General features: G+C 40.6%; 1 protein-coding gene across 3 annotated transcripts in view; it reads right to left on the bottom strand.

Annotated features, from left to right (window-relative positions):
- LOC116057228 (protein kinase C beta type-like) overlaps window positions 1-24,510 on the bottom strand; it is a 58,179-nt gene extending 33,669 nt beyond the window's left edge. For 2 of the 3 annotated variants that reach the window (XR_004897208.1, XM_031309620.2), the window contains exons 1-2: window positions 24,034-24,508; window positions 23,554-23,585 (exon numbers count right to left, since the gene is read on the bottom strand). Coding sequence is in view for 2 of the 3 variants with exons in the window: in XM_031309620.2 (XP_031165480.1) it covers window positions 23,554-23,585; window positions 24,034-24,197 (196 nt within the window). In the remaining variant the exon portion in view is untranslated. Of the gene's footprint in view, window positions 1-23,553; window positions 23,586-24,033 lie in introns of all 3 variants that reach the window. The other variant, XM_031309622.2, reaches the window with a different exon arrangement.
- Window positions 24,511-25,573: the final 1,063 nt, after the last annotated feature.

Here is a 25,573-nt window from a genome sequence, read left to right as displayed (position 1 = left end):
GGTAGTTACCCTTTAAGACAGAAGTTTTGGGGAAGTCTACTTTTTCCCCAAGAAGTTAATTTGGCCGAGTTGGGGACCGTCTATTACGCTACAATCAAGTAGAAACTCTGCTCAAAAGCAGGGAAGTACATTAAATAAGATGGATGGGAGCTGAAGCAGTGGTGGAATGTAACTACCGTACGTGAGTACATTTACTGAAGTACAATTTTGAGGTACTTGCACTTAACTTGGGTATTTCCATGTTATGCTACTTCATAGTACTTCATTCATTTCATCACTTAACTAGTAACTTTGCAGATGCGGATAATTAAAACAAAATATAAATCAACTAATGAATGATGACGCATTGTTATAGATTAGGCTACCCAGCAGTATATAAAGTAATTAGAATTAAAATAAACAGACATTAGGGTGTATTCAGTTCTGCTGCTTTGAATTTACTTTTACTTAATTTAGTTGATATTGCGATGAAAATACAATATATTATGCAGCCCTATTTGACTTGTAACAGAGTATCTTTACACTGTGGTACTACTATTTTACTTAAGGATTATTATACCTGTTTGTTACTGCTGTAACACAGTCATTTCCCAGTTTGGGATTAATAAAGTCCATCCATCCATCCATCCATCCATCCATGAGATCCAAATACTTTTTCCACCACTGAACTGAAGTACATATAATACATGTTTCTAAAATGGTCTCGGGCTGCATTCTTAAAGTTGATGATTTAAATCGTTGGTCAGGGAGTTTAATCATTTCTTAGCTGAAGCATCAGACTTCTCGCTTGCATCATCGTCCACAGTTAACTGTGTGATAAGAGCTCAGGCAGACTAACGAAGCAATAAAAACCCAAATCTTGTCTTAATAATAGGGGTGTAAAGATACGAGTCACAATTTTAAGTTCTCAATGCGATTTTCTCACAATTTTTTTAAACAGAATGAGCTGCAGACAAATGACTGGAAGTATTCCTGTATTTGTATCAACTGTACAAAACAACATACTTATCAAAAGTTCAACTGAAAATTAAATAAAAAAATTCATAATTGAATCTATAAAACAAATCCCGCACCCCGACAGCCCTGAGAAGCTGAAACGCAAACTTTGGTATCAAGTAAAGTAAACATTCCAGATGTTTTACATGGGAGCACACAAAAATCCCTACGTGCTTTTTTTTTTTTAAATAACAGGACAGAAATTTTTCGTGTGAATTTCTGTGAATCATCATTTTACATGTGATACATATGAACATTTCAGACAAGACGTAGATGTTTACAAGACGTGTCTTATAAATGCTGCAGACAGAGATCCAAACTGCTATTGTTGACAGGAGTTGAGTAGGAGAGAGGGACAAGCTGGTCTGATCAATCGCTGTAAATTTTACCATGGCTGGAACTAACAAACCACATTTTCCCAAAGCCCAAGCTGACACACTCAAATCGCTTGTTTTGTCCAACCAACAGTGCAAAACCCAACGAGATTCAGTTTGCTGAACGACAGCAAATATTTTCACATTTGAGAAGCTAAAGTCAGTGAATGTTTGGCTTGCTTTTGCTAAAAATGATTATGAAAAGCATTGTCATTTTCTGTGGCTCAGCTAATCGATTAATCAACAAATAATTTACAGTTGAATGTAGCGTTAAAAAGTTTGGAGACATCAGTAATAACATTAAACTAGAATGACAGCGTTGCGGTTGTATGCCTCCGCCAACCAGTGCAACTGTTACAGTTTACATCCATGTCCGTCCAGACATAATATACAGTGCGTAGTGAAGACTTTGAAGGAATAAAATAAAAAAGGTATATGTAGGTGTACTGTCTAGCAAAACGTGGATGCTTTACACACATCTTTAAACCGGCAGCACAGAAGATCTACCGTAAACAATCACCAGTTTCAAGACTGGTGTCAACAACTCAGTACCGGACCAAATGTCTCCTCTTCTATTCCCGCGTACAGCGCTAACTATTTTGATTATGCCTTAAGTCATTTATCAAAAACACCACACATTGTATTGTTCCAGCAACCTAATTGATATGTTTTGTAGCGTTGGTTGAACAAAAGAAGCAATTTGAATTATTTGAAGATATTTCAATACATGATCTGATATTTTAGAGATGAATCAATGATGAGAATTCCTGTAAGCTGCAGCCCTAATAAAAAAGTGACAGTACTAATGAGTATTAAACGTTCAGAGGTGGAGAAGGTATGTTTGATATCTTTGAGCAGAGCTGCTACTGAACCGTTAGACATCCAGCTGAGCTAAGATCAGATGATCAGTCGCTAAACTTTAAACTGCACACTCTGGGTCAGATGGAAATACAGTGCACTCCATCCCTTTAAAATTTTGATCAGTCACTTTCTACATAGGAAGACATGAACATGACCAACACCAAAACTCCATTTAGATAAATAGGGCAAATCAGTCTTCTGTACTGTAGCCCGACTTTGTGGTTCAGCCTCATATCACTGGTGTAGCAATGCTGATTTAAACCACTTCCACTTTACAATGAATTGACGCATCAGAAAAAGAATTAAGACACGGTTCACATTTCAACACTACTATGTCGAGATTATCCCACATGTTGCAACAGCCAGCACACGCACGCAAACATGCACGCGCACACACACACACGCGTGCGCGCGCACACACACACACGCACACACGGTGGCATTAAGCTCTAGTTTAATCTTAATTATTAGGGGTCCAAGCCCGAGTCTGTAAGAACGGGCAATAGCAAAGCTATGCCGTTCATACAGCTGGGCTGTAGAACCCTATTGTTTTTCTACTGATTAATCGTTATTTTTATTTTTCTTCTCCGCCTAAAACTCCGACTACAGCCTAAACCGTACATGGTGGGGGGTTGGCATTTTCAGGAATGGTCCCAAACTCCGCAAGGACCTCAGGCGCAAAAATAGACCTACTTCCACCACTAGGTGGCGCTATAGCAGAAAAAACACGTTTGGCCCTATAACTCCCACACCGTACACCGGACATTCAAAAACCATATATCCACTCGTTCCCTGGATCCAACTGAATCACGTGATATAGGCCACGCCCATTTCCGCCTAAACTTTTATATGTGAAAAATCGCGATTTATGAAAAACCTACTTTTTCGAACTCCTCCTAGACCGTGCGACCGATCGGCACGACATTTGGCAGGTAGCATCTCCAGATGGGCTGAACAAAAAGTTAATAAAAAGAATTTTGATAGGATAAAAATTGCGCATATTACGCACAAACAAATTTGTGTAGCTAACACCAACTTTGCCATATCTCGGCCAAAATAAATGCCATCAACGCCAAACTTTAGATTCTTGTTTAACATGACCCTCTGAAGGTCACCCACCCGTTTTACAAAAATTGGCCACTAGGGGGCGCTACAAGTACAAAAAGTTTATATCTCATGAACCGCTAATCAGATTTTTACAAAATTTGATGGGTACCATCTAGGGCCACTCCTGAGGCCAACCCTAGAGTGGGGTACTGAGGGGTCAAAGTGGGCGTGGTCTATGGGACCCACGTCTACATTTACTACTTACACTAACGTGAACAACTTTACATTTACAGGTTAGATAGACAATGGGTCATGGACCACACCTTCCAAAAATTACACATGTGGACCACTAGGTGGCGCTATAATGTTTTTTTGCCTTTAACTCCCACATTACACATCGCACATTAGAAAACCTTACATCCACGTGTTCCTTGAATCAAGCTGAATCACATGATGATAGGCCACGCCCATTTCCGCTTAAATGTTTTTCCGCAATATCACGCAATGCGCAAAACCAACTTTTTCGAACTCGTCCTAGGCCGTGCGACGGATCAGCACGAAACCTGGTATGTAGCATCTCCAGATGGACCTGACCAAAAGTTACTCAAGGAATTTTGCTACGTTAAAGTTGCGCGTTTGACAACCAAAGAAATTTTCCTAGCTAGCTACCAGACACGTATCATATCATATCTCGACCAAATTAAATGTTATCAGCAAATAACTTTTTTCTTTTTTCTTTGATCTTTGTTTAACATCCCACTACGATGCTCTGTACTAACTTTGGCAAAGATCGGCCTTTAGGGGGCGCTATAAGCAACGTTTATTTGTTTTGGCCAATAACTCAATGCTTTTGAATGGGGAATTTGCAATTGCAATATCTCTGCCACAGTAAATGCAATCAACACGAAACTTGTGATGCTAGTTCGGCATGCCGCTCAGAGGCTCTCTACCAAATTTAGCAAAGATCGGCCATTAGGGGGCGCTATAATCGACGTAGACGTGTTTTGGCCCTTATTAGTGTTGTCATTTAAATTATACAATTCGTAAAGAGGAAAAGTTTTTGTAACTTTAGAAAGATGCTGAAAAAAATTATTGTTTGTCGTATTCTCAAAATTCTGATTGTTCCTGAATGCGACAAAATGGTTTTGTGATGGGACAGGTTTCAAATCTCACATACAACATATTTGATTTTTATAAAGTGTAAAAAAAAATACAGTTTACATCAGGGGTCATCAACTACATTTTTCCAAGGGCCAGAATTTTTCTAAGCAGACACACTGGAGGCCGGACTTTCAAATAAAGAAAATAAAATGAATTTATACCAAATATGCCTATTCTTTTTTTTTATTTATTATTTTGTCTGTTTTGGTCTTATAATACCTCCATAGTTTTACCGCTCCAGCACAGAGTTTGGTTTGTTCAGCCAGCCGAAGAATTTGTCCAAATTTCAAGATTCCTGGCAAACTAAGATAAACAGACTACAAACCGACAGCTTTTGTTTTAGCGTGTTTGTAAAAATGCACTATTTGCAGATTGAAATATCACTTTTTACATGTTTATGCCTGTCTATACAGGTGAGTGCATTGATAAGTATTGACTTTTTACTCACAAAGGTTTTATTGTAGCCTACTTACAGTAATTCTTATATACAGTCTAAGGCAGCCACTGACCAAGTGGGAGTGAGAACGGGTCAAATTCATTTTCTAGTTTCTGATATGAAGACAAGACGTGTGTGTGACTCAAACATCTCACATTTACCAGCAAAATATACAGCGAAAGACCGTGCAAAACATTTCAGACCGTCCTGCCAACCTGTATACATTTTAACATCAATGTACGCTGTAACCTTTTTTCACTCGGAAGTCAGCGGCTGCCGTTTCAATCTGTCGGCTCTCTGCAGCGGGTGGGACTGCTCCGTTTCCCCCGCGACTGACGCGCGCACACACACACACACACACACTAGGGCTGAACGATTAATTGCATTTGCGTCAATATCGCGATATGTTAAAACGCGATTTCCTAATCGCAAAGGCTGCGATTTGGTCACATGACTCGCGAGAGCAAATCAGTCTGCACTCCGCAGAGAAAGCATCAACTAGCACGCTAACGCTACACTGTACCTTGAGCTGATTTCTGTTATTCAAACAACTCTGAGTTGTAGTTTAAAACTTTTACAGCCATTTTAATAAAATGAAGGGTTTTATTCTGGTTCGAGTCCATACGTGCAGTTAATGGATACAGGAACGTAGAACTGAAGGCTCGGTTGGCAACTAGCTCTGATTAGCTGTTAGCTCCGGTTAGCGGTTAGCTCCGTTATAAAGATATGGAGTGGAGGAGCTGCCACTGAGAGGGGTAACAACCAGACTCTGATAAATGACGTTCGGGGAGCTTTCACAGCAGTGTGGCCGCGGTGTTTCAACGGTTTTATTAGTACAGTTAATCCCATGGCAAGAACACCAGCAACTAGCTAACGTAACGATAGCCTCTCTGAGCAAGTGCACACGGCAGCACGCAACTTCACGAGGGAGAGGGGGAGGGGCTGGAGGCAGCTCCTCTCTGTGCACTGTAAAAAATTACACTGTTGTGTGTGTGTGTGTGTGTGTATATACTATATTTTTACTTTTTTAACTGTCTAGTGTGTAATTGTGTGTTGTTCATACTATAAAATGATTTATTGTTTGTCTTTGTTGAATAATACAGAAGACAAAGCTCAAAAAAAAATCGAATCGCAATCGCAATATTTGGGAAAAACATCGCAATTAGATTATTTTCAAAAATCGTTCAGCCCTAACACACACACACACACACACACACACACACACACACACACACACACACACACACACACACACACACACACACACACACACACACACAGGAAAAAACGCATATGAGACCTACAGGATGACCTAAATTGAGGAAAGCTACACTCGTTATTTTTATTAAGTGCAATGATAAGTTAAAGTCCAATAAGTACTTTATTAAACCGTATCAATGTGTGTCCCAGGCCAGGATAGGAAATTAACTAACAATGTAAAGATCAACAAGCCAATGACAATGACAGATATGTTCATATTTGATTCATTCATAATAAATTTTTATTTTGTGTCTTAAATCCACCAGCCATTTTCATATTTTACCAACATTTGCAGCATCCTGAGCCTTTGGACTGGGTTGCTAAGAAACCTGATAAATATGATAACCTGATGTTTTTTAAATGTCATTAGTTACTTAGCTGTTTTAAATGAAGTGGTTAAGTAGTGTATTGTTTACTTACTGCATATAGCATACATGTTTGTCAAAGTTATGAATTAGAAAACAAAAATATATTGTAATGTGATATATTAAATATAAAATAGACAAGAATATCAGTAACTGTAATTGTTTCCAACCACGCAGTTATCCTGCTGCAGCTGATATTGAGGGATATTTAAAAAGCACAACTAAAAACTATAGTTATAAACATGACAGAGAAATCATAGGGAAGGAAACAATTGTATAATGGTAATGAAGCTTTACTAAAATGCTCCACATCATCAATGTTGTAAAGAAAACTGCTGTTTTCAAAAAAAAAATTAATGTGACACAAATGATCTACTGGGATGTAGAGCATGCCCAAGATGGGTGACGTTAGTGAAATGAGGATGGATAAGGTTGGGACTGGGAACAGACTGGGAAGAAAAAAGATACCGCTGAGATAGGAAGTTATCTGAAAATTAAAATGTCAGAGCTTCAATATCATCTCTTGACATATAACACCCTGCAAAGTAAAGCAGCTTCTTCATCAACGGGATCATCGACACAAGGAAATGCCATGTTTTTAGAAAAAAAAAAAACGTTTTATAGTCTGCCTAACATGGTTAATAAACCAACACAATGTTTTTTATTCATGCCGATAACAAACTGGTCTAAAATGCGCCTGATACAGACTGACTGAATGAATGAGGAAATGAGAGACTGTTGTGTCAGAGGGAGGAGACTGAGAGACTCGAGGTTTCTTGAAGAAAACCTGCTCCCGACCAGGTTAGGTTCACAGGCTCAGTTACCATAGTAACTGACTCTGAGGTGAAGTTACCTCTCTTTCTGAAACCGAAAACCCAGAGTTTCCCTCATCTCAGGGTTAACAAACTCAGAGTTTTCACTAAACCTGCTTTCTGAAACGGGGCCCAGGTGTGATATTCAGATGTATTGATCCTATGCAGGTGTTGTTACACGTGGTCTGCCACTGCGAGGATGACCAGCTGTGCTTCCTGTCTCCCTGTAGCACTGTCTTAGGCGTTTCACAGTAAGGACATGGCAATGTATTGTTAATTGTGGGTAGTGTAGTTTTTTCCCATAAGATCGCGGGAGAGTTATGTTTTTTTTTTAAACTAGGTTGAGCTTACTACAGAAAAAATCCAGAAGCCAAAAGACTCAAAAATTTATTCTATATGAATTTTTTTCTACATATATGTCTGTGCGTTTTTCTGATTTCCATTTGAAAAGTGCAAAGAAAAAGTACAAAATAAAACACTTCTCAAATACACAAACACATCCACATCAATCATACACATACTTGAAATAACTATATACATAAATATATAGAAATAAGTCATTATAAACTGCACAGGGTGTGATATGCTTATAGGAGGCCCTGTTTTTGCTTTGACACAGCTCCAGCCATTACAGGGTTAAAATTTCACTGGCACATTTGGTATCTATCGACTTGTCTGCTCATTGGCTACAAATGTAGGCGGGTCTCATAGCATTTAAATCTAACTGGTCCGAGCAAATGTCGCTCGAGTACACGTGGGCCAAAACGCGTCAGAGGAGACTTCAGCTTTCTTATTGGTGTATCACAGCCAAACCTGCACCGATTGGCTTATACCAGGTATCCATGGAAACCTTAGAAGTCAGAGAATAGAGTGACGCCCACATCAAGTTGCTAGGACCCTCAGGAGAGAAGCGAGCAGCGTTAGAAGTGCGGAAATGAAAAACAGTTCAGCGATTTCCCGTTGTGATTCGGCCAGAAACGTCAAGATTGTGAGGCGAACAGCTCGTTTTGGATATAATGGCTTGGATATTCCATTTCCTTGGACTCTTGGGGATTTAAGAAAAAAAAGTTTTGGGCAAAAAATCCACGCAGTGGCTAAAGGGACAAGGAAACAGGTAAGGATGCACTACACACGGGCTGCGCTGTTTACGCTGTATTGTTTTATTTATTATAACTTTGTAGCAGTTGTGTAACTGCTGTAAATCATCTTATGCTTTCTGTGTGGGCTTAATGGAATCCTGAGAGCCTAAGCTTTCAATTGTGTGTCGCATGGCTGTATATTTTGAAGATTTAATGCTTTAAAGTTATAAAAATGTTTATAAATGGAGATTACAGCGACGCAACAGCCACAAGCTGTGCCGTAGACGGCACAGTGAAACTCCACCTGACAAAGTTTCTACAACCTTCACAGTGGACAAATGCAACTCTTTTCTCTCACTTTTTCAATCCAAAATCAACACCATTCATAGGCGCCCATACCGTGCAATTAAACATTGCAGTTGGTGCTAAGTGGAGCACCTGTCATAGTGTGATTGGTTATGTCGGTGGCATTGATGCTTAATTTCCCACGAAGCACCCACGGAGGAAAACATAAATCAGCGCCTATGACGCCATTTGCAACAACGTGACCACCTCCCCTGCTCCTTCAACCACCACACCTGCCTCCCCCCTCCCCCCTCTCGGTCACTCTCTCATTTCTCTCTGCTGTCTCCTGCGGTCAGGGGGGTTAAGAAGTTTGTTTATTGTAGAGAATTCTTAAAGGTAGTCTGTATATGCGTGGAGGTGAACTGTTGACCGCTACGTTTACAACGGCGACGTACGGCAGACGTCGCGGCTCGCGCCTCTCGATATTTCGCGACGTTTGCCTCCCCGCCGCCCGGCTTCGGGTTCCTCTTTCGCGCGCTCCCCCGGGGCGTCGGGGGCAACTGGCGTGGGTGGCTTGGGCCCCGTCATAACTGCTTTCAGTTCTAGTTCACATTGTCGTTACATTTTCATGAGGCACCGTGGCAACTGGCAGCACTTTCCACGTCTTTCTAGCAGTTAAGCAACAGAGTGCTTATGTTTGTTCATGCATGTGTTTGTGCAGACGAGAGGGTGGGTCACATCCGTGGACACCTGGACTTACTGTAAATTTAGATTAGTGCAGTTTCAACTCTAAGTCCTCAACATATCAACAGATGAACACAGATAAAACAGAGGCTGATGATAAACTGGGTACAACATGGAACTCCGTCCATCTGTAGTGCTGCACAATGCAAATAGAACGCAAATAGAACGGATGAAGACGAGAGGAAAAGAAAGAGAGTGAAGAAGAAAATAAAGTCAAACCGAGAAACACACGTGCATGTGTGTGCGTGTGTGGGCAGGAAGGGATGGGGCACAGCTGGGTTTGAGGCGATGTGAGGGGGTGGAGGATTCATTTGTGTGTTTGCAGTGTGTCAGAAAGACAGAAAGAGAGAACTGGAGCAACAGAAAACAGTGAAGGACGGTGCAGTCACACTTCATAGCTTTTTGTTCATAAATCTGCTCACTGTGACTTACACACACACACACACACACACACACACACACACCTGTGCACGTACACACACACACTACTGAAAGACAGGCCTAGTGACCTGCCGAGGAGGTCTTGCTCTGTTGCCTAGCAACCACGCTGAGCCCTACAGTCGAGTCCACACACACACACACACACACACACACACACACACACACCGTTTTATCTGACTGACAGTGATAACAGCAAATCAGAGCCGATCCAAAAAAGACTCCTGCGATGGACTGCCAGGATGACAGCGGGCCGACAGTTTCACACCAACAGGAGCATCAGGAAGTTCCTCCATCTTGGATGATTACCAGTCCACAAACCACAGACGGAGACACTTGTAATAATCATCATTCAGGCCTGAGCTTGCCTGAATAAACTGAACTGCAGAGATAAGATCCTGCTAACGAACAGCTCTCTGAATCACATCATATCGTTTAGACCAGGGGGTTTCAACGTTTTTCAAGCCAAGGACCCCTTAACTGAAAGAAAGATGGAGCAGGGACCCCTTACTACATATATTGTATAAAATGAAGTTGCATATTAAACTGGGCCTACAATAACCTGTGGGGCCACCTAAAACCGTTATACATACTTTTTTGTATAGAATACTAAGCTATTAAAATAGCTAATCATTTTATAAATCATGTTTTAATGTTAAACATACATGTGGCACTGTATCTGTGGATGGCCTTAGTGACATCCTTACCTATAGGCCAGTAAGCCTATCATCAGTGGGGATTCATATTTGATAATAATATGTTGAATTAATTTTAGGACTTTTTAATTTTTGAAAAAAACTTTAAAAATATAACAATAATTTGGACTCTGAGGACCCTCCAGGGGTCACGGACCCCCTGTTGAAGATCCCTGGTTTAGACCATGATTACGAGCAACCGAGCCGAACAAAACGTTCACGTCAGCCATTTAGTCGTGAATCTGAGCTGGAGATATTGGGAATTTCTAACAGTGACGATATCACCCACTTGGTGAAAAGAACTACATTAGTGTCAACACACTGTTGGCAAAATCTCTGTCAGTTACATGTAAAAGAAAATCCAATATTAATAAACATAAATAAGACCAATTTAGTTGATTTAAAAAGAGCTTGTTTGCATCTGGTTCTACTTCTTAAATAACTGTTACAAAAACGTAGCAGTAAAAAAAGAAACCAATCTAAGGTTATTTAAACCACCAATATTAACCAGATTTGTTTGGCCACTTGGGGACAGCGGAAACAAACTTTTCTGTGTGCGTTGTGAAGACTTGATTTTCACAATTGAGACTTTTTACACAAATGTGCGAAAACAAAAATTCTAATTGATTTTTTTTTCGATACATCTCCCAGCCATACTTGGGTATGGGTACCAAAACGTGGTATTAAACGAGCACTGGGGCTAAATTATTAAAGACCGTAGTATTGATAAGCTCTAGCGTTACTGGTTCTGTTATCGTTACTTTTTAACGTTTTGGTGTAATTGATTATCGCGCTGCAGCATCTCCTTTGCTCTCTGTGGCGGAGCTGAGCTCCTCCAACTACACTCGGTACTGCAAGTGCAGTAAAACCTTTGACCTCTCTCTCTACCAGCGGTACCTGCAGGCAGTGAATCACCTCGGCAGAGGGAGGAGGACAGAGGACAGGATGAAGGACTAATACTGACTGATGTCTGTGCTCCCCATTCTTTCTAAACTCCGTATTGGGATGTCAGTTTATTGATATTTTAGATTGGTTTCCAATGAGATATTATTGAGCTTTTAAAAGTGATTTTGCTGTTGTAAACTTTACTGTTGCTGCTTTAGAAACATTTTGTTATATTTAAAATATAAATAAATTCCAATCCTGTTCTGAATGTATTCTTTTTTTACACATATATATATATATATATATATATATATAATTTAAAGCAATTATTTAGTTATGACAACTAACCGATAAGGAGCATCGATAAGAATAGCAGTATCGATAACATCTACAATACCCATCCCTAGCCGTACTTTGAGACCGAACCGAAAACACCTGGGCCCTGTTCATATGCGGCTAAACTAATCCCCACTAACGTGATTCTGTCAACGAGACATTTCAAATTAAATATTTTTTTATTACTAACAGGATGACAAAAAAAGGTCTTTGGAGATCCATCAGAAGAGCTGCTTGAGCATTTCAGCACCTGAGTGGATGGACTGGTGAACGTGTTTGATTGACAGCTAAGCATTCAGGCGAATTGGACTGAGATACAATGTAGACAAACTTGGGCTGATAACTGTAGTTTGCAAGCAATGAACAGACAGTATATTCATTGTTTTTTTTTCCCCTGGTGGTGATCAAGGAAACAGGAACATACCAATTAGCATACAAAGCTTAGACACACCTAAAGACTACCTGAAACCTACAGAGACTTTACAAACCACACAAGATTGTTTCAACCAACTGTATACAGTGAAGAGTATTAACGGCTATATAACATGCACAGTGATTGTGACATGACCAGGGTCAGTTGAGTTCATATTGACAGTTATCAGCACGTAAATCACTACACTCTGTGTGTGTGTGTGTGTGTGTGTGTGTGTGTGTGTGTGTGTGTGTGTGTGTGTGGTGTCTGCTTGTTTTACTATATTCGTGGGGTCCAAAAACCGGGGAATACAGTATACTTGTGGGGTCTGCACAGCCTTGTGGGGCCCAAAATGCTGGACCCCACAAGGTTAAAGGGCTGTTTGAGGGTTAAGACTTGGTTGTAGGATTAGGGTTAGAATTAGGTTATGGTTAGGGTGAGGGTAAGGGTTAAGGTTAGGCATTTAGTTGTGATGGTTAAGGTTAGGGTAAGGGGCTAGGGAATGCATTATGTCAATGACGGGTCCCCACAAAGATAGTGAAACAAACGTGTGTGTGTGTGTGTGTGTGTGTGTGTGTGTGTGTGTGTGTGTGTGTGTGTCTGTGTGTGTGTGTGTGTGTGTGTGTGTGTGTGTGTCAGGAATGAGATTATTGATAATTGGTCACTTATTTAGGATCAAGCTTTCTGTGTTTTACTCTCTTTGTAAATTAAATATGTTTGGTTTTGGACTGTTGGTAAGACGAATTAAACAAATTGAGGAGAAAATAAATAAATCTATATAAAGAAATTTAAGTTGCAGCCCTACTGATCAGTAAAAACAATAATCCGTCTATCCCTAATACAGATGTTCATATCCTTAAAATTATCCTGAACCCCAAAAACTGGGTGATGCTGAACATCAACCTGTTGTCGTTTGCTGTGATTTGTTCATTTCATCGTCATCTCACAACATTCTGTGTAGTTCTGCAGACATTTTAACATCCAGTCAGCCCATCCTGACATTTTCAGAGCTATGACGCTGAAAAGATCTGTCGCCTTTGCATCGTGAAGGAGTACTGACAAGCAGGCGCTGGGCTATGGACAGGCATACTCTAAAATATGTATTTGATTTCCCAGCCACAGCGTCACAAACATATCTTGTAATCAATATATTTAGACTGGCTGGCCTATCATCCAATCAATAACAAAGATACTACTTAAATCGCTGATCAGTCAATGATCCGGATTAAAGGTCAACCACAGCCTTGATCCTATCACTAACAATGACATTTCAAGATGGGGAAACATGCAGCATTTTTCAAGATTGTCGGCATTCTTCCTGTATTTTAGTCTTTTCAGTTGCAAAGTGGACACAGAGGGGATATATAAACTCAACTACACATAGCCTACTCAAGATTTGCACATTTGATCATTCTTATTCTTGTTGAAAAGCAGATTGTATCTGTTGCCAATGACTGGAGGCCAGTGGGGCAAGAAGTGGAAAGATCAGTAAAAATCACAAGCTTCCTCAACAAAACCCCAAAAATGTTTTGCTCTAGTCAACTTTTGGTGGAGTTACAATATCAGTCAGAAGTGACACACCTGCAAACGCCAAATAAGCACATCCTGGATGATAAAACACTGATTGCTTTCAGTTTAAATTATACATGCTGGTCGGTGTTTCTATAGAAATCTCTTGACCGTCCTGTCTATCTGTATTTTGAAATGTCCTCGTATTACAGATGAACAATGCATGGATTTTGGCTCAATTAGGATTTATTGGCCAGATCTGAGTATTTTGTTTGGGTGATCACATTATTTTTAAAATGTGGCCAATATCAGAATCCAGTGTGACGTAAAAATCCCATACATTTCGATATGTCTGTTAAGCATTGCAAAAAAAAAAAAAAATCCGACCTTTATCTGATTTCGGACTCAAAGTGGCCCAAATCAGAATTGAAAAGATCAGATTCCATCTGATTTGAGCCATCTTTGCCTGCTGTCTGAACGTAGCTTTTGACCACTTGGTCCAGACTGAAATATTGCAACAAATATTGAATGGATTACCATGAAATTTGGTTACGACATTCATGGTCCCCAGAGGATGAATCCTACTGACGTTGGCGATCTCCTGACTTTTCTTCTAGCACCATCAATCAGGTCAAATTTTTAATTTGTCCAGTACTTTGGTTTTTGGTCAAATACCTGCAAAACCAATGATATTCCCATCATCCTCAGCTCTACTTAGTGGTTAGTGCTAATAAGCAAATGTTAGCATTCTAACATGCCAAAGTACAGCCTCACAGGGAAGCTTGCAGGGTACAAAATTAGCAACATCCACCAGCCAAATGTTTGTAAAATATGCAAGTGGCTGGTAGATTTGCTTCACTCACAAGCTCAAAAAACAATGGTAATCTATTGAGTGGCAGGTCAAATTTGAACATTCACTAGCCATTAGGCGTGTGGACAAAAAAGTTAATTTTGCACCCTGGCAGCTAGTGTGGCTGTAGACTCTTAGTCGTGTTACCAGTGTCAGCTACAGTGCAAACAGAGCCTTAGTTAGCTCCATGGTTAGCTCACACTCACCAGGGCGACCTGGCTTCCGCGGGAGAGCAGCGCTCATCAGCGGTAACGCTAACCCCTAATTTCCACCAGGTGGGTCTGCGCTGCGTTCTGGGCGTGTTGCATGCCCTACGAGCAATCACGGCCATTTGAGTCAATGTTTGATAATCCACCAGCTGCGCCACGGCGCGTCCCAGAAGGGTGCATGAAGCGGCTCTGCGTGAAGCGGCTCTGCGTGAAGCGGCTCTGCGTTCCGCTAAAAGATACGCGCCAGGTCTATTTTCACGCGTTCACACGTTCGTTCGGACAGCCGGGCAGGCAGTGAAACAGCGAGACTATCCAGTCAATTTACCAAATGATAAAGTGTACTGATTTCCTCATTTCTACTGCTTTCAGTATTCTGCTAAAATACAACACATTGCTTGTTGCAGCCTTTCACAACGTGTATAATGCGCCGGTTGAAATCATGATGGTGTTAAAAAAAAAACGATATATTGTGCTTTAATAGGGAAATAAGTCTGGTTGTACTGTTCAGTAATTGGGAAAATGGGAAATAGCCTTAAAAACCATCATGAAAAAGACTTGTGATAAGATTGTCAATCGTGATCCTGCCTGTAAAAAATGGTGAAATTATATTATATAGTTCCCACCCCATTACAGAGCCATCATTAATGTTATTGTTAACATGTGCAGTTTTCAAACTATAAGAAGTTAAAATGTCTGCTGTGAAAAATGCCTTTATAGAAACGTAATAATACCAACCGCTTCTAAAAGCTGGTTTCTTGATGAAATGCTTTTTGTCCACATCTTTTTTCAATGTGGAGCGGAAAAAAAGTGGTTTGTACTTTTCAAAATCAGAAAACTTCTTGTGAAACTTTACCTCAACTCATCTGATATGACAAACCCAGAAGAAAATTGACTTGTAACTCTTTAGTCCAAACTCTGATCAGACATCTGGATCTCTCTTAAGCAGGAAATGACATGAGAGTAACTTACCCTTTTTCCTGTCAGTGCACACAGGTGTGCACACACATACAAATGAACACCAATACAAAGAAAGCAGAAGGCATGAAAGGAAGGAGGATAAATCTTAACCCGCAAAGCAGGTATTCAAAAACACCCAAACACAGATATACCCACAATCTGCCGCACAAGTCAGAACAAGTTTCTACCACATGCCTGGCATTCCTCCTGACCAAGAAGTGTGTGTTGATGATTTGTATACGAGTCTGTGCACCTCCCATGCATACTGAACTGTATCTACACCCTTCCAGGTTCTCTAACTCTCTTTAAGACACCACTGTTCACGCAAATCTTCAAACTTTTTTTTCTTATGTTAGGTACAATAGAGGGAAAGAAAAAACACTGGTATATACGTTTCAAATGAATCTAATAGTTTTTCACTGTTTCTGGTGGTTCAAAGGCTGGTCCGATGACAGGTTGAAATGTGAACCCTTTTGTGATTAAATAGCATTTAAATGACCATATTTCAACGTGAAGTAGGTCTGTACAAGGTGAACTATAGTCATCAAATGCCGTTTAAACAACGGCACAAAATCTGCCCGCTTTAATTGTGTTATGACCTGCAAGTCACCAAATTAAAGCCTCATGCCACAACATGTTCAAACAAACATTACCACTGAGAGTTTCAAGAGTGAACTTCCAATCTCAACTTTAAAGCAAACAGGAGTCATTGAGGGGACACGGAGTACGTTTACATGCACACCAATATTCCACTATTATTCCGAATATGACAATATTCCGAATTTGGGTTTTAGAGGCATTGTTTGGACATGTATACAGCGCAGAATATGCATCTCAATCAGGGTTTTTACTGCAGGCTTATGGTCAGCTCTGAGCGTTGCTATGGTTGCTGTACACAAACCAACCAGCCAACAGTTTACAAGGCTGCAGACCCGATAAGAAGGAGAAACACAGCTACTTTTAAACCTTATCAAAGACTTGGATATCAACAGGTTTTTGGATATAAGCAAACATCGCTACGGCGACCTTTTAATGGAGCTGGTTGAAGAAATGAAAGAGACGCTGTGTTCGCACGGTCCAACAAGTCCGCCGCCGCTGTTAAACTTCGTAAAAAATTGTATTTTGCACGTCTCCATGTAAACGGGAATATTAGTGGAATATTCACTTTCATTAGCCACGTAAACAGCTTAGTCAGAATATCGTCTTTTTCGGAATAAGGGCAAAAAAACTGAATATTATGTGCATGTAAACGTAGTCATTGTTTTACCAACCAAATCCTTAATCCTTAATTTCTTGTTTACTAATCTCTCTACCTGACTCTCAAATTAAAGGTTCTGTACTCGATATTTAAAACTTTAATATAGCATCAAACCACCATTTGCTACTGTATGTAAAGATATAGTGGGGTAATGGCTTCCTGGGCAGAGAATGAAGTTACACTCTCTCTGTGTGTTGTAATCAGAGTTTCTCTGTAGACAAAAGAGGATTCACAAGCTGTCTCTCATTGTTGCCTACCTGTCATGACAGTGGAATCAAATTTGATGAGGGTCTGAAATTTGCACCCACCACAGACAAAAATCGTCAGGCCATCCAACAGAAAACCATGTTTAGTAAGATTAGCGTATGATTTGACAGAGCTACACATTTGAAAGTCGCTCGCAACTGCTTTATAAAAGCAACAATATCTATTTCTTTGGTTAGTCAAAGTTCACCAAATTCTTACCAATACCCATCAATAAAAAGACGTGCTCACACTCATTACTGTATCAACTTTACAAGCTACATCACATATCAATTTCATCTGAAGGAATAGCTCAGTGTATAGAGTGTGTGGTCGAGAGAGAGAGTGACGGTGGTTGCCCTCACAGCAGACAGGAAATTAGTTTGTTTTTTTTGTTGGCCAAGGTTAAATATTGTCTGTATGAACTGAAATGTATTGATGGTATATTCTTGTACATAGGCGGGCCTATTCATGTATGCGCGTGCATGTGTTCAGTACTCTCCAAACCCCCAAAAAATAGGGTCCCCTGAAAAGCCACAGTGTAATTCAAACACTGTGAATTACCATGCATACAATGCTTTTTTTGTAAATATACAGTATCCAACATTGAACAACAACATTCTCTACAGTAAATGATGTCTAAATGATCTAAATGTTATTCCTTCATTTAGCGCTTAGATTTCAAAAGTGGCAGATAAAATGTCTGAGTGGCAGACAAAAAAAAAAAAGTACTTACTGCCACAGTAGCAGGCACTGTAAAAAGCTATTTTCCGACCCTGGATTTGGTGATTTGCAGGTTAAAGCTTAAAGGTATTTTTATATAGGCCTTAGTGGTCCCCTAATACTGTATCTGAAGTCTCTTCCCCGAAATTCAGCCTTGGTGCAGAATTACAGCCACTAGAGCCAGTCCCACAATGAGCTTTGCTTAGGACGCGCCCTGTGTCTGTAGCTTTAAATGCTATTGAGGAGGAGACCTCAATAGCATTTAAAGCTACAGAGGGGGGGCAAGGTGGAGGGTGGGCTGTGGCCTTGACCAACTGCCATGCTTCGCTCATTTGCAAGCCATGATGTCTCTCTCTTTCTCATGGGCGGGTAAAGCAGAGAAAGGGGAGGTAACCTTTCCCCTTATGACATCATAAGGGGAAGATTCCAGATTGGCCCATCTGAGCTTTCATTTTCTCAAAGGCAGAGCAGAATACCCAGGGCTCGGTTTACCCCTATCGCCATTTCTAGTCACTGGGGGACCATAGGCAGGCTGGGGGAACTCATATTAATGTTAAAAAACCTCATAAAGTGAAATTTTCATGCCATGGGACCTTTAAATGCTGCTTCAACAGCATATAAGGGTTAATATTTCAATGTAAAGAAGGACTGCAACTAATGATTATTTTCATTATCGATTAATCTGTTAATCTGTCAATAAGACATTTAGACTATAAAATGTCAATAAATGTCCATCAGTTTGGTTGGCATCTTGTTTTGTCCAAAACCCAAAGATAATCAGTTTACAATGGTATAAAGCTGACTCAAACGATTAATCTGTTATAATAGTTGACGATAAAGTTTCGCCCTATCAACTAATCTATTAATCGACACGCATCGACTTTTTTTTTTTTTTTTTTTTTTTTAAAGTTGTTTAAATGCTGTTAAAACAACAGTTAAGTTCTTTCATTTGTTTCTGTGTCATGCCAAACATTTGGGATTATAAGAAACTGCTGTATGTCGGACACAAAAACAGACGTCAATCCTCAAAACATATATTCACATGACCATAACTTCAGGTATTATAATATTGTATATTTATGTACACAATTTCCAATCAACTGTGCAGATAGCAGAAGAAAGAAAAACAGCTGCTTTTATTCTGGTAAAAATGTTTTTTTCATTATTGCCCAGGATTTCTCCAACTACAATGTTTCAGTTTCGTAAGTGAACAGCTAACTCAGTCTTTGTGCAGCATCCATGTTCAAAAATCTATTTCTGTTTTTATCTAACTGAACAATACACTAATACTACTAAAAGGGATCAAAGCAAACATAATGGTCCTCATTCATTGAGATTGCACATTGGACAGGTGTGTTTTTTTTCTCTTCTTTTCAGGTCAACTCACAAGCTGTGGCCGGGTTGGCTCGGTGGGTGGAGCAGGCGCACATATACTGAGAGGTTTATGCCTTGACGCAGAGGTCCGGGGTTCGAGTCCGACCTGTGACGATTTCCTGCATGTCTTCCCCCTCTCTCTCCCCTTTCTCACCTAGCTGTCCTGTCAAAAAATTAAAGGCGGAAAAGCCCAAAAAATAATCTTAAAAAAAAAAAGATGCTCTCACAAGCTTAACTACATGACCATGTATCCTGATTTGCACATTGCCAAATCAGTTCTAAATGGGTATTTGAGGTGATGAGTTTGACCTATATTTAAATGAAAATGATGTATAGCTTTAAGCTTCAATGTAAACAATTAACATCACAAGAAACCTTTTTACATGTTCACAAAATCTTTAAAATCTATACCATTTCTTGTTTACTAATCTTCAACTATTTTCTTATATTAGATTAAATTACACCTAATAGTGCGCAACTATAACGTCTGTTACATTCAAGCCATTGCCAAATGAGTCGATACAAAGCTAATTAAGACTATCAGCTCCACAAAACTCTCTCTATATTTCTCAGTATGTTTACAAAATGGTGTAGTCCGGCGACTTTCGCGCGCAGCAGCTCGAGTGATGCGTTTTACGTCACCGCTGACATAGGACAACAGCAGCATTCGACTTTGGAGACGACGAAGACACAAAAATTACAAGATAATTATCCCTCCTGAAGAGTCCATCATGTTTTTTTTTAATCCTTCGTGTTCTTGATTTGATGGGTTAAACACTACTAGCAACTGTGTGGCGGAGGGATGGGTGTGGTGCACCAAAGGCTTGTATCATGTGGATGCGCCATGTTGTTGTCATTACTTGAATTTCTCATGGAGGAGACAGAAACTACGCACTACAGCTTTAAGGCCTCTTTTCACTTTTCTTACCAAAAAACTCACTTTTTTTAATCTACAGTTTGAGTTACCTACCTATACTTAACTTGTTATACTGTAGCTTCAATTTGACCATTAACCCTCTTCACGTAACCAACAACAGCAGCAAAATCCCAATTTATTATAAAATACTACAAGTAGCAAGTTTTCACATTTGAGAACTAGTTTTTTGGACTTTGTTTGAAAAATTACATAAACAGTTAATCATTTATCAAAATACATGCCAATTAGTTTTATTTCAATGAATTAATCAACTAAAGGGCAGAGTTGAGAATGTCTGCACTACAAGTGCACCAACTACAGATACAGTAGACTGGACGCTCGGTTGTATTCTCCATCCATGGTCTTATTCGTTACTGTAAGCGGGCGGGGACACACACACACACACACACACACACACACACACACACACACTTTTTTGACTTGTAAATACAACAAACAAGGGAGCTCTTTTTCTTGCTGTCAGTATATCGATGTTATATCGATATCGTGATATGAGACTAGGGACGCAACGATTATAGATTCTGTTGGTACAATTACCTGAAGATTAGTTAGTCTGAAGAATTAGTCACGGTTTCAGGATTATCACGATTATTATGCATTAATTAATTTCACTACTAATGTATGAAATCACATGAACACTGTAGATTTTAATGTGTTATTTATTGCTGCATTTTGAAGCAGAAATAACAGTAACAGTATTGATAGAGCTGTAACAATTTCTAATTTTGCTGTACAATTGTCTCAGAAATAATTGCAATTAACAATATAATTGTCTCTTTCAGTTAAATTTCTAAATTTTTATTTATTATTACTTATTACTTTTTTAAACAAATTACAGTTTTGAATGAATTCTAGGATAGATCTTTTGTTCTATATCACTGTAAGTACACAGCCTATGAAGTAAACCACGCCTCTTTATTATCATAAAACATTTTTTCTGTATCCCCCCTCGTCATTTTTGTTCCTATGAATGGGACAAGTGCCAACAACTTACAATTTAAATAACAAAAATATATAGTGGTGGTGGGGTAGTGAATGTGGGCAAAAAAAGGTTGTTTAATCAGCGGGTTTGTCAGGCAGATTTCTGCCCAGAAACACAAGCATGTTAAATTTCTCTGGCTTGAGTCAGCTACGCGTTATTATGGTAACTTCTAGGCAAGTCCCGCTCTACGAAGCAGCCCGATTGGTTGAGGTTAGGCATTGACCTCGAGAGGTTAAGGTTAGGATAGCCGATTGGCCAGGCGTCCATGCTTACGTTACCTAGCGTAAGCATGGACGCCTGGCCAATCGTAGTGTGTGAATGCTATTGAAGGGCAGGCCTTGCCTCGAAGTTGTGTGGGTTCCATAATAACCATAGACAGTATATAAAATGGACCAACAGATCCCGTTGCTCTGGACGGAGACCAGTGAAGGATATTATAAGCACTTTTCCGGTGAGCGCTGAGCGGTACTGCGCAGCCTCCAACTGAGAGAGACGACGTAAATGTGACGTGAGCAACCTGTCTGAAAGTTGTAAGTCTTCTGGTAGCTGTGCCAAGAGACATCTCAATCATTCCCAATCTTGCAGAGACGGAGAGCGTAGGTATATGTAAGGAGATAACATGGACACAGGCTAATTATTGCTAACTAAAATGCTAGTTAACATTAGTAATTACACTTAAACAGCTAATGTGAGACGAAACTGCCTGCGAGCTTCTCCTGTACTATACGGTAATTCCTCTACTATGCGACAGTAAGTCCCGTGGTTATGACACAATCGTTAGCCTATTTTTACAAAAATGTCTGCTACGGAGCCATAACGTGAGATACAAGGTAATGGAGCCTTTTATACATTATCGTGTTTTTTTTAGAAATAAACAATGGACAAATAAAGTCTTTAAACGCTTCAGATGTAAAGTTATTCGCTGTCAAAATGACGTCAAAATGAATGAATGAATTTAAAGCATGGTTAATAGTGAAATCGCTTAATCGTTGCATCCCTAATTATTGTCATAGATTTTGGATATCGTAATATGGTGATTTCTTTTCCTGATTTTAAAGGCTGCATTACGGTGGATTTTCTGAACTCTGAAAAAAGCTAGTAAGATTAACTAGCTAATTAACTAGAAATTTAACCCAGCTTTACCCTAGATGCCTCTACCTTTTGACCTACATATCACCAAATCAATGCTTACTGGGTAGCTTGATTGATTGATGTATGGATGGGTGGATTAACTCCTCTACACCTTCACTGTGAACAATGATCGCTGACTCACAACATCACAAACACACAGACCACTTTGTTGTAAAAGAGGCTGTCTAGTGATCACTTAACTGTTGGAAACTCACCACGAAACCCAACCTGACAGCAGCTCTACCTGGCAAGGCTGTGATTTGTCCGTGCTTCCTAAAGTGTGTTTTCAGCTCAGGTTAATTCACCACACACTAGCTCACTATAGTCCAGGAGGCAGTTCACACATAAAGTGCTAATTTTCTCTAACCACCCAATGCATTTTCTGTAAAAAAACACCAAGCCTGTAGCCTGAAGATATGAGGGGACTTTTTTTTTACTGCTAATACAATTACACAACTTTGCACAACTCTTCCCAGTAAATGAAGTCTTAAGTAAGAGCATAGTGTGGAAACTTTGGTCATTTTCTTCATAAACCTCACATGACTGGAGCCAGATGAGTTCAGATGGGTGTCTGAGATCAGTACTGAGGAGGAAGTGATACTGCAACCACAACATTTGCTGCATTACTGTAGCATGCATTTCATTGAGGGGTGTCACTATATTGTGAGGTTTATAAAACCATTTTGTGCAGAGGTCTGTGTCTAGACTGTCACCCCTCACCACGAGCAGCCGCCCACCCACGGACACACATCACCACCCACACATAAACCCACCATTTTACAATTCCAATCAGATGTCAGGCTCGGTGTTAGGGGAGAAAAGAAGCTCGAGAAATCTAACTTCCTGGTCTGTCTTCCTCCCATTTCTCCTCTTATTCAAAACCAGAGATGTCTGCTTTTACCACTCCACTGACTCTTCTACTCTTACAGCTCACACTCTCTTCAGCCTGAGCCTCTTCAGTGTTCTCACTCTCATTTATTACTGTTGGCAAGCACCTGCTTTGAGTTTGACACCTGCCTGCCAACACCAATACGCTGTCAACAAAAGAGCCCACAGGTCACTCTAACAGTGTGCAGACCTGCGGCCCCTGAACACAACAAACACACAGCAACACTCCTTCAGACAGTGAACATCCGTCCACACACCCACAGCCATATGCAGCAGAGGGATTTGTGAATGAGCCACAGCTCTTACCTTGGCACTGGAATCCCTGTTTCCCAAAGCCCCTGTGGACAGAAGACAGGAATGTGAAATTTGGGGAATTCACAAGAGATGCACTGACAATGATGCATGCACACACAGATATCGAAGCACACATGGACACACACACACACACAGCTACAGCAGCAACAACAGTGGGGCCCTGTGTCTCTGTGTCTCCAGCTGCATTCCTTCACCAGACCTCCAGTTTCAGAGACGGGTGTCGGGTCGATGCGGTAAACGCCGAGCAGCAGCGACTGCTCTGCGGCTGCCGACAACGCATCCCCCCCTGACAGGCCCGCGGTGTTGTCGCATTGTGGGAAAACTGGGGGAATGGCGCATCGCAGTGTTTTTGACAATGACAATGAATGACACACTGCGGTGTCTTAATACTGTCAGTGTGGCAGGAGGCCGAACAGAGCCGCAGCAAGTGATTCACCTGTGTCCTTTCCCCTCACTCACTCACACACTCACCAGATGAAGTCCGTGCAGTGGCTGCAGAAGGTTGGCTGCTTGAAGAAGCGCGCGATAAACTTGTGGTTCTTCACCTCGTGCACATTCTTCTGGCGGAGAGCTCCCTGACGGGCGAAGCCGCGCGCGCTCTCCGGTGCCTCTCCGTCGCTGCTGGGGTCAGCCATCTTAACGAGGAAGCGGCAGCGGCGGTCCGAGAGGAACGAGGGGCGAGGAGAGCGAAGAGAGAGAGGGAGGGAGAGACGACGGAGGCAGCGGAGGAGAACGAGTCGAGGTGCAGGTTCCTCCTCCTCTCCGCCCCGCTGACCGCCTCGGTATCGCTCGTGCTGCCGGTGTTTTCTCGGGCTGTGTCCAGCTCGCGCTGAAGCTGCTGCTGCTGCTTCTTCCGGCGGGTCCCCGTAACGCGCGCCTGCTGCTTCCCTGTTCTCTCCAAAGTGTTGCTGCTTACAACTCTCTCTCTCTCTCTCTCTCTCTCTCTCTCTCTCTCTCTCTCTCTCTCTCTCTCTCTCTCTCTCTCTCTCTCTCTCTCTCTCTCTCTCTCTCTGATACCCGTGTCAAAACTACCACGAGTGTGCGCGCGCAGTTGTTCACACACCTATGAAGCAATCCTTGTCAACAGCAACACACAAGTACTGCATATTTTAGGTAGATAATGACTATCGGACACACACACACACACACACACACACACACACACACACACACACACACACACACACACACACACATAAGGCTGGATCACTGACCTGACAGTGGCCCTTTCAATTGGTGTTATAGTTTATAAATTACAAATTTGTTTAACTGGGACACACACAGAGGCAGAATGGAAGTCAGTGTGGTTTCTTTTTTTAGAGCTACAACTGTAATTAAAGGTGTAAAAGTGTTTGATGCACCAACTCAAAGGTTTTGCATGATTTCTTACGCCATCATCTGTGTAATGTCACAAAAAATGGCATTAAATGCATTTGTGCAAAACATTGCTGCTGGTATGATTGCTTGGCGTTGTGGGCAGGTGACAAATGATGAACACCTTTTTAAGCCCCTTTCTCACATTAAACCTGAACATAACAGGTTCAAATATTCGCTTCTGTCATTCACACATAACCTCCTACACATAACATGACCATTCCAGAGACATTAAAGGCACAATCCGTAACCTAAATGTAATCAAAAGGGACACCCCAGCACCTAAATTCATGACATATTGGAAGACATTTTAATAAAACAGATTAACTAACTTTTAGTTTGTAAGAGGAATGTGTCATTAACCTGGGATTTTTACTTGGCCCTGGCTTTATGTGTGCTATTTTCAATTAACCACAAATTAATTTAAGAATATGCAACAAGTAAGCACACAACTTAAAAACAGCAAGTCTTAAAACTTTTGATACAAGGACCCTCTTTACAACAAAGCCTCAAGATTAAAAAATAATGCTGTGCTGACTTTGAAGCCCCTTATGTCAGTTGATATTCTGCTTTTGTGTTGCATATTTCCAAAGTTAACTGTCTCAAAACTATAGATCAGGTCCCTATATGAACGTTG

Source organism: Sander lucioperca, chromosome 4, assembly GCF_008315115.2.
Source record: "Sander lucioperca isolate FBNREF2018 chromosome 4, SLUC_FBN_1.2, whole genome shotgun sequence".
Classification (NCBI taxonomy): Eukaryota; Metazoa; Chordata; class Actinopteri; order Perciformes; family Percidae; genus Sander; species Sander lucioperca.
The sequence above is the reverse complement of the archived record's forward strand: the minus strand, read 5'-3'. Positions and strand labels throughout refer to the sequence as shown.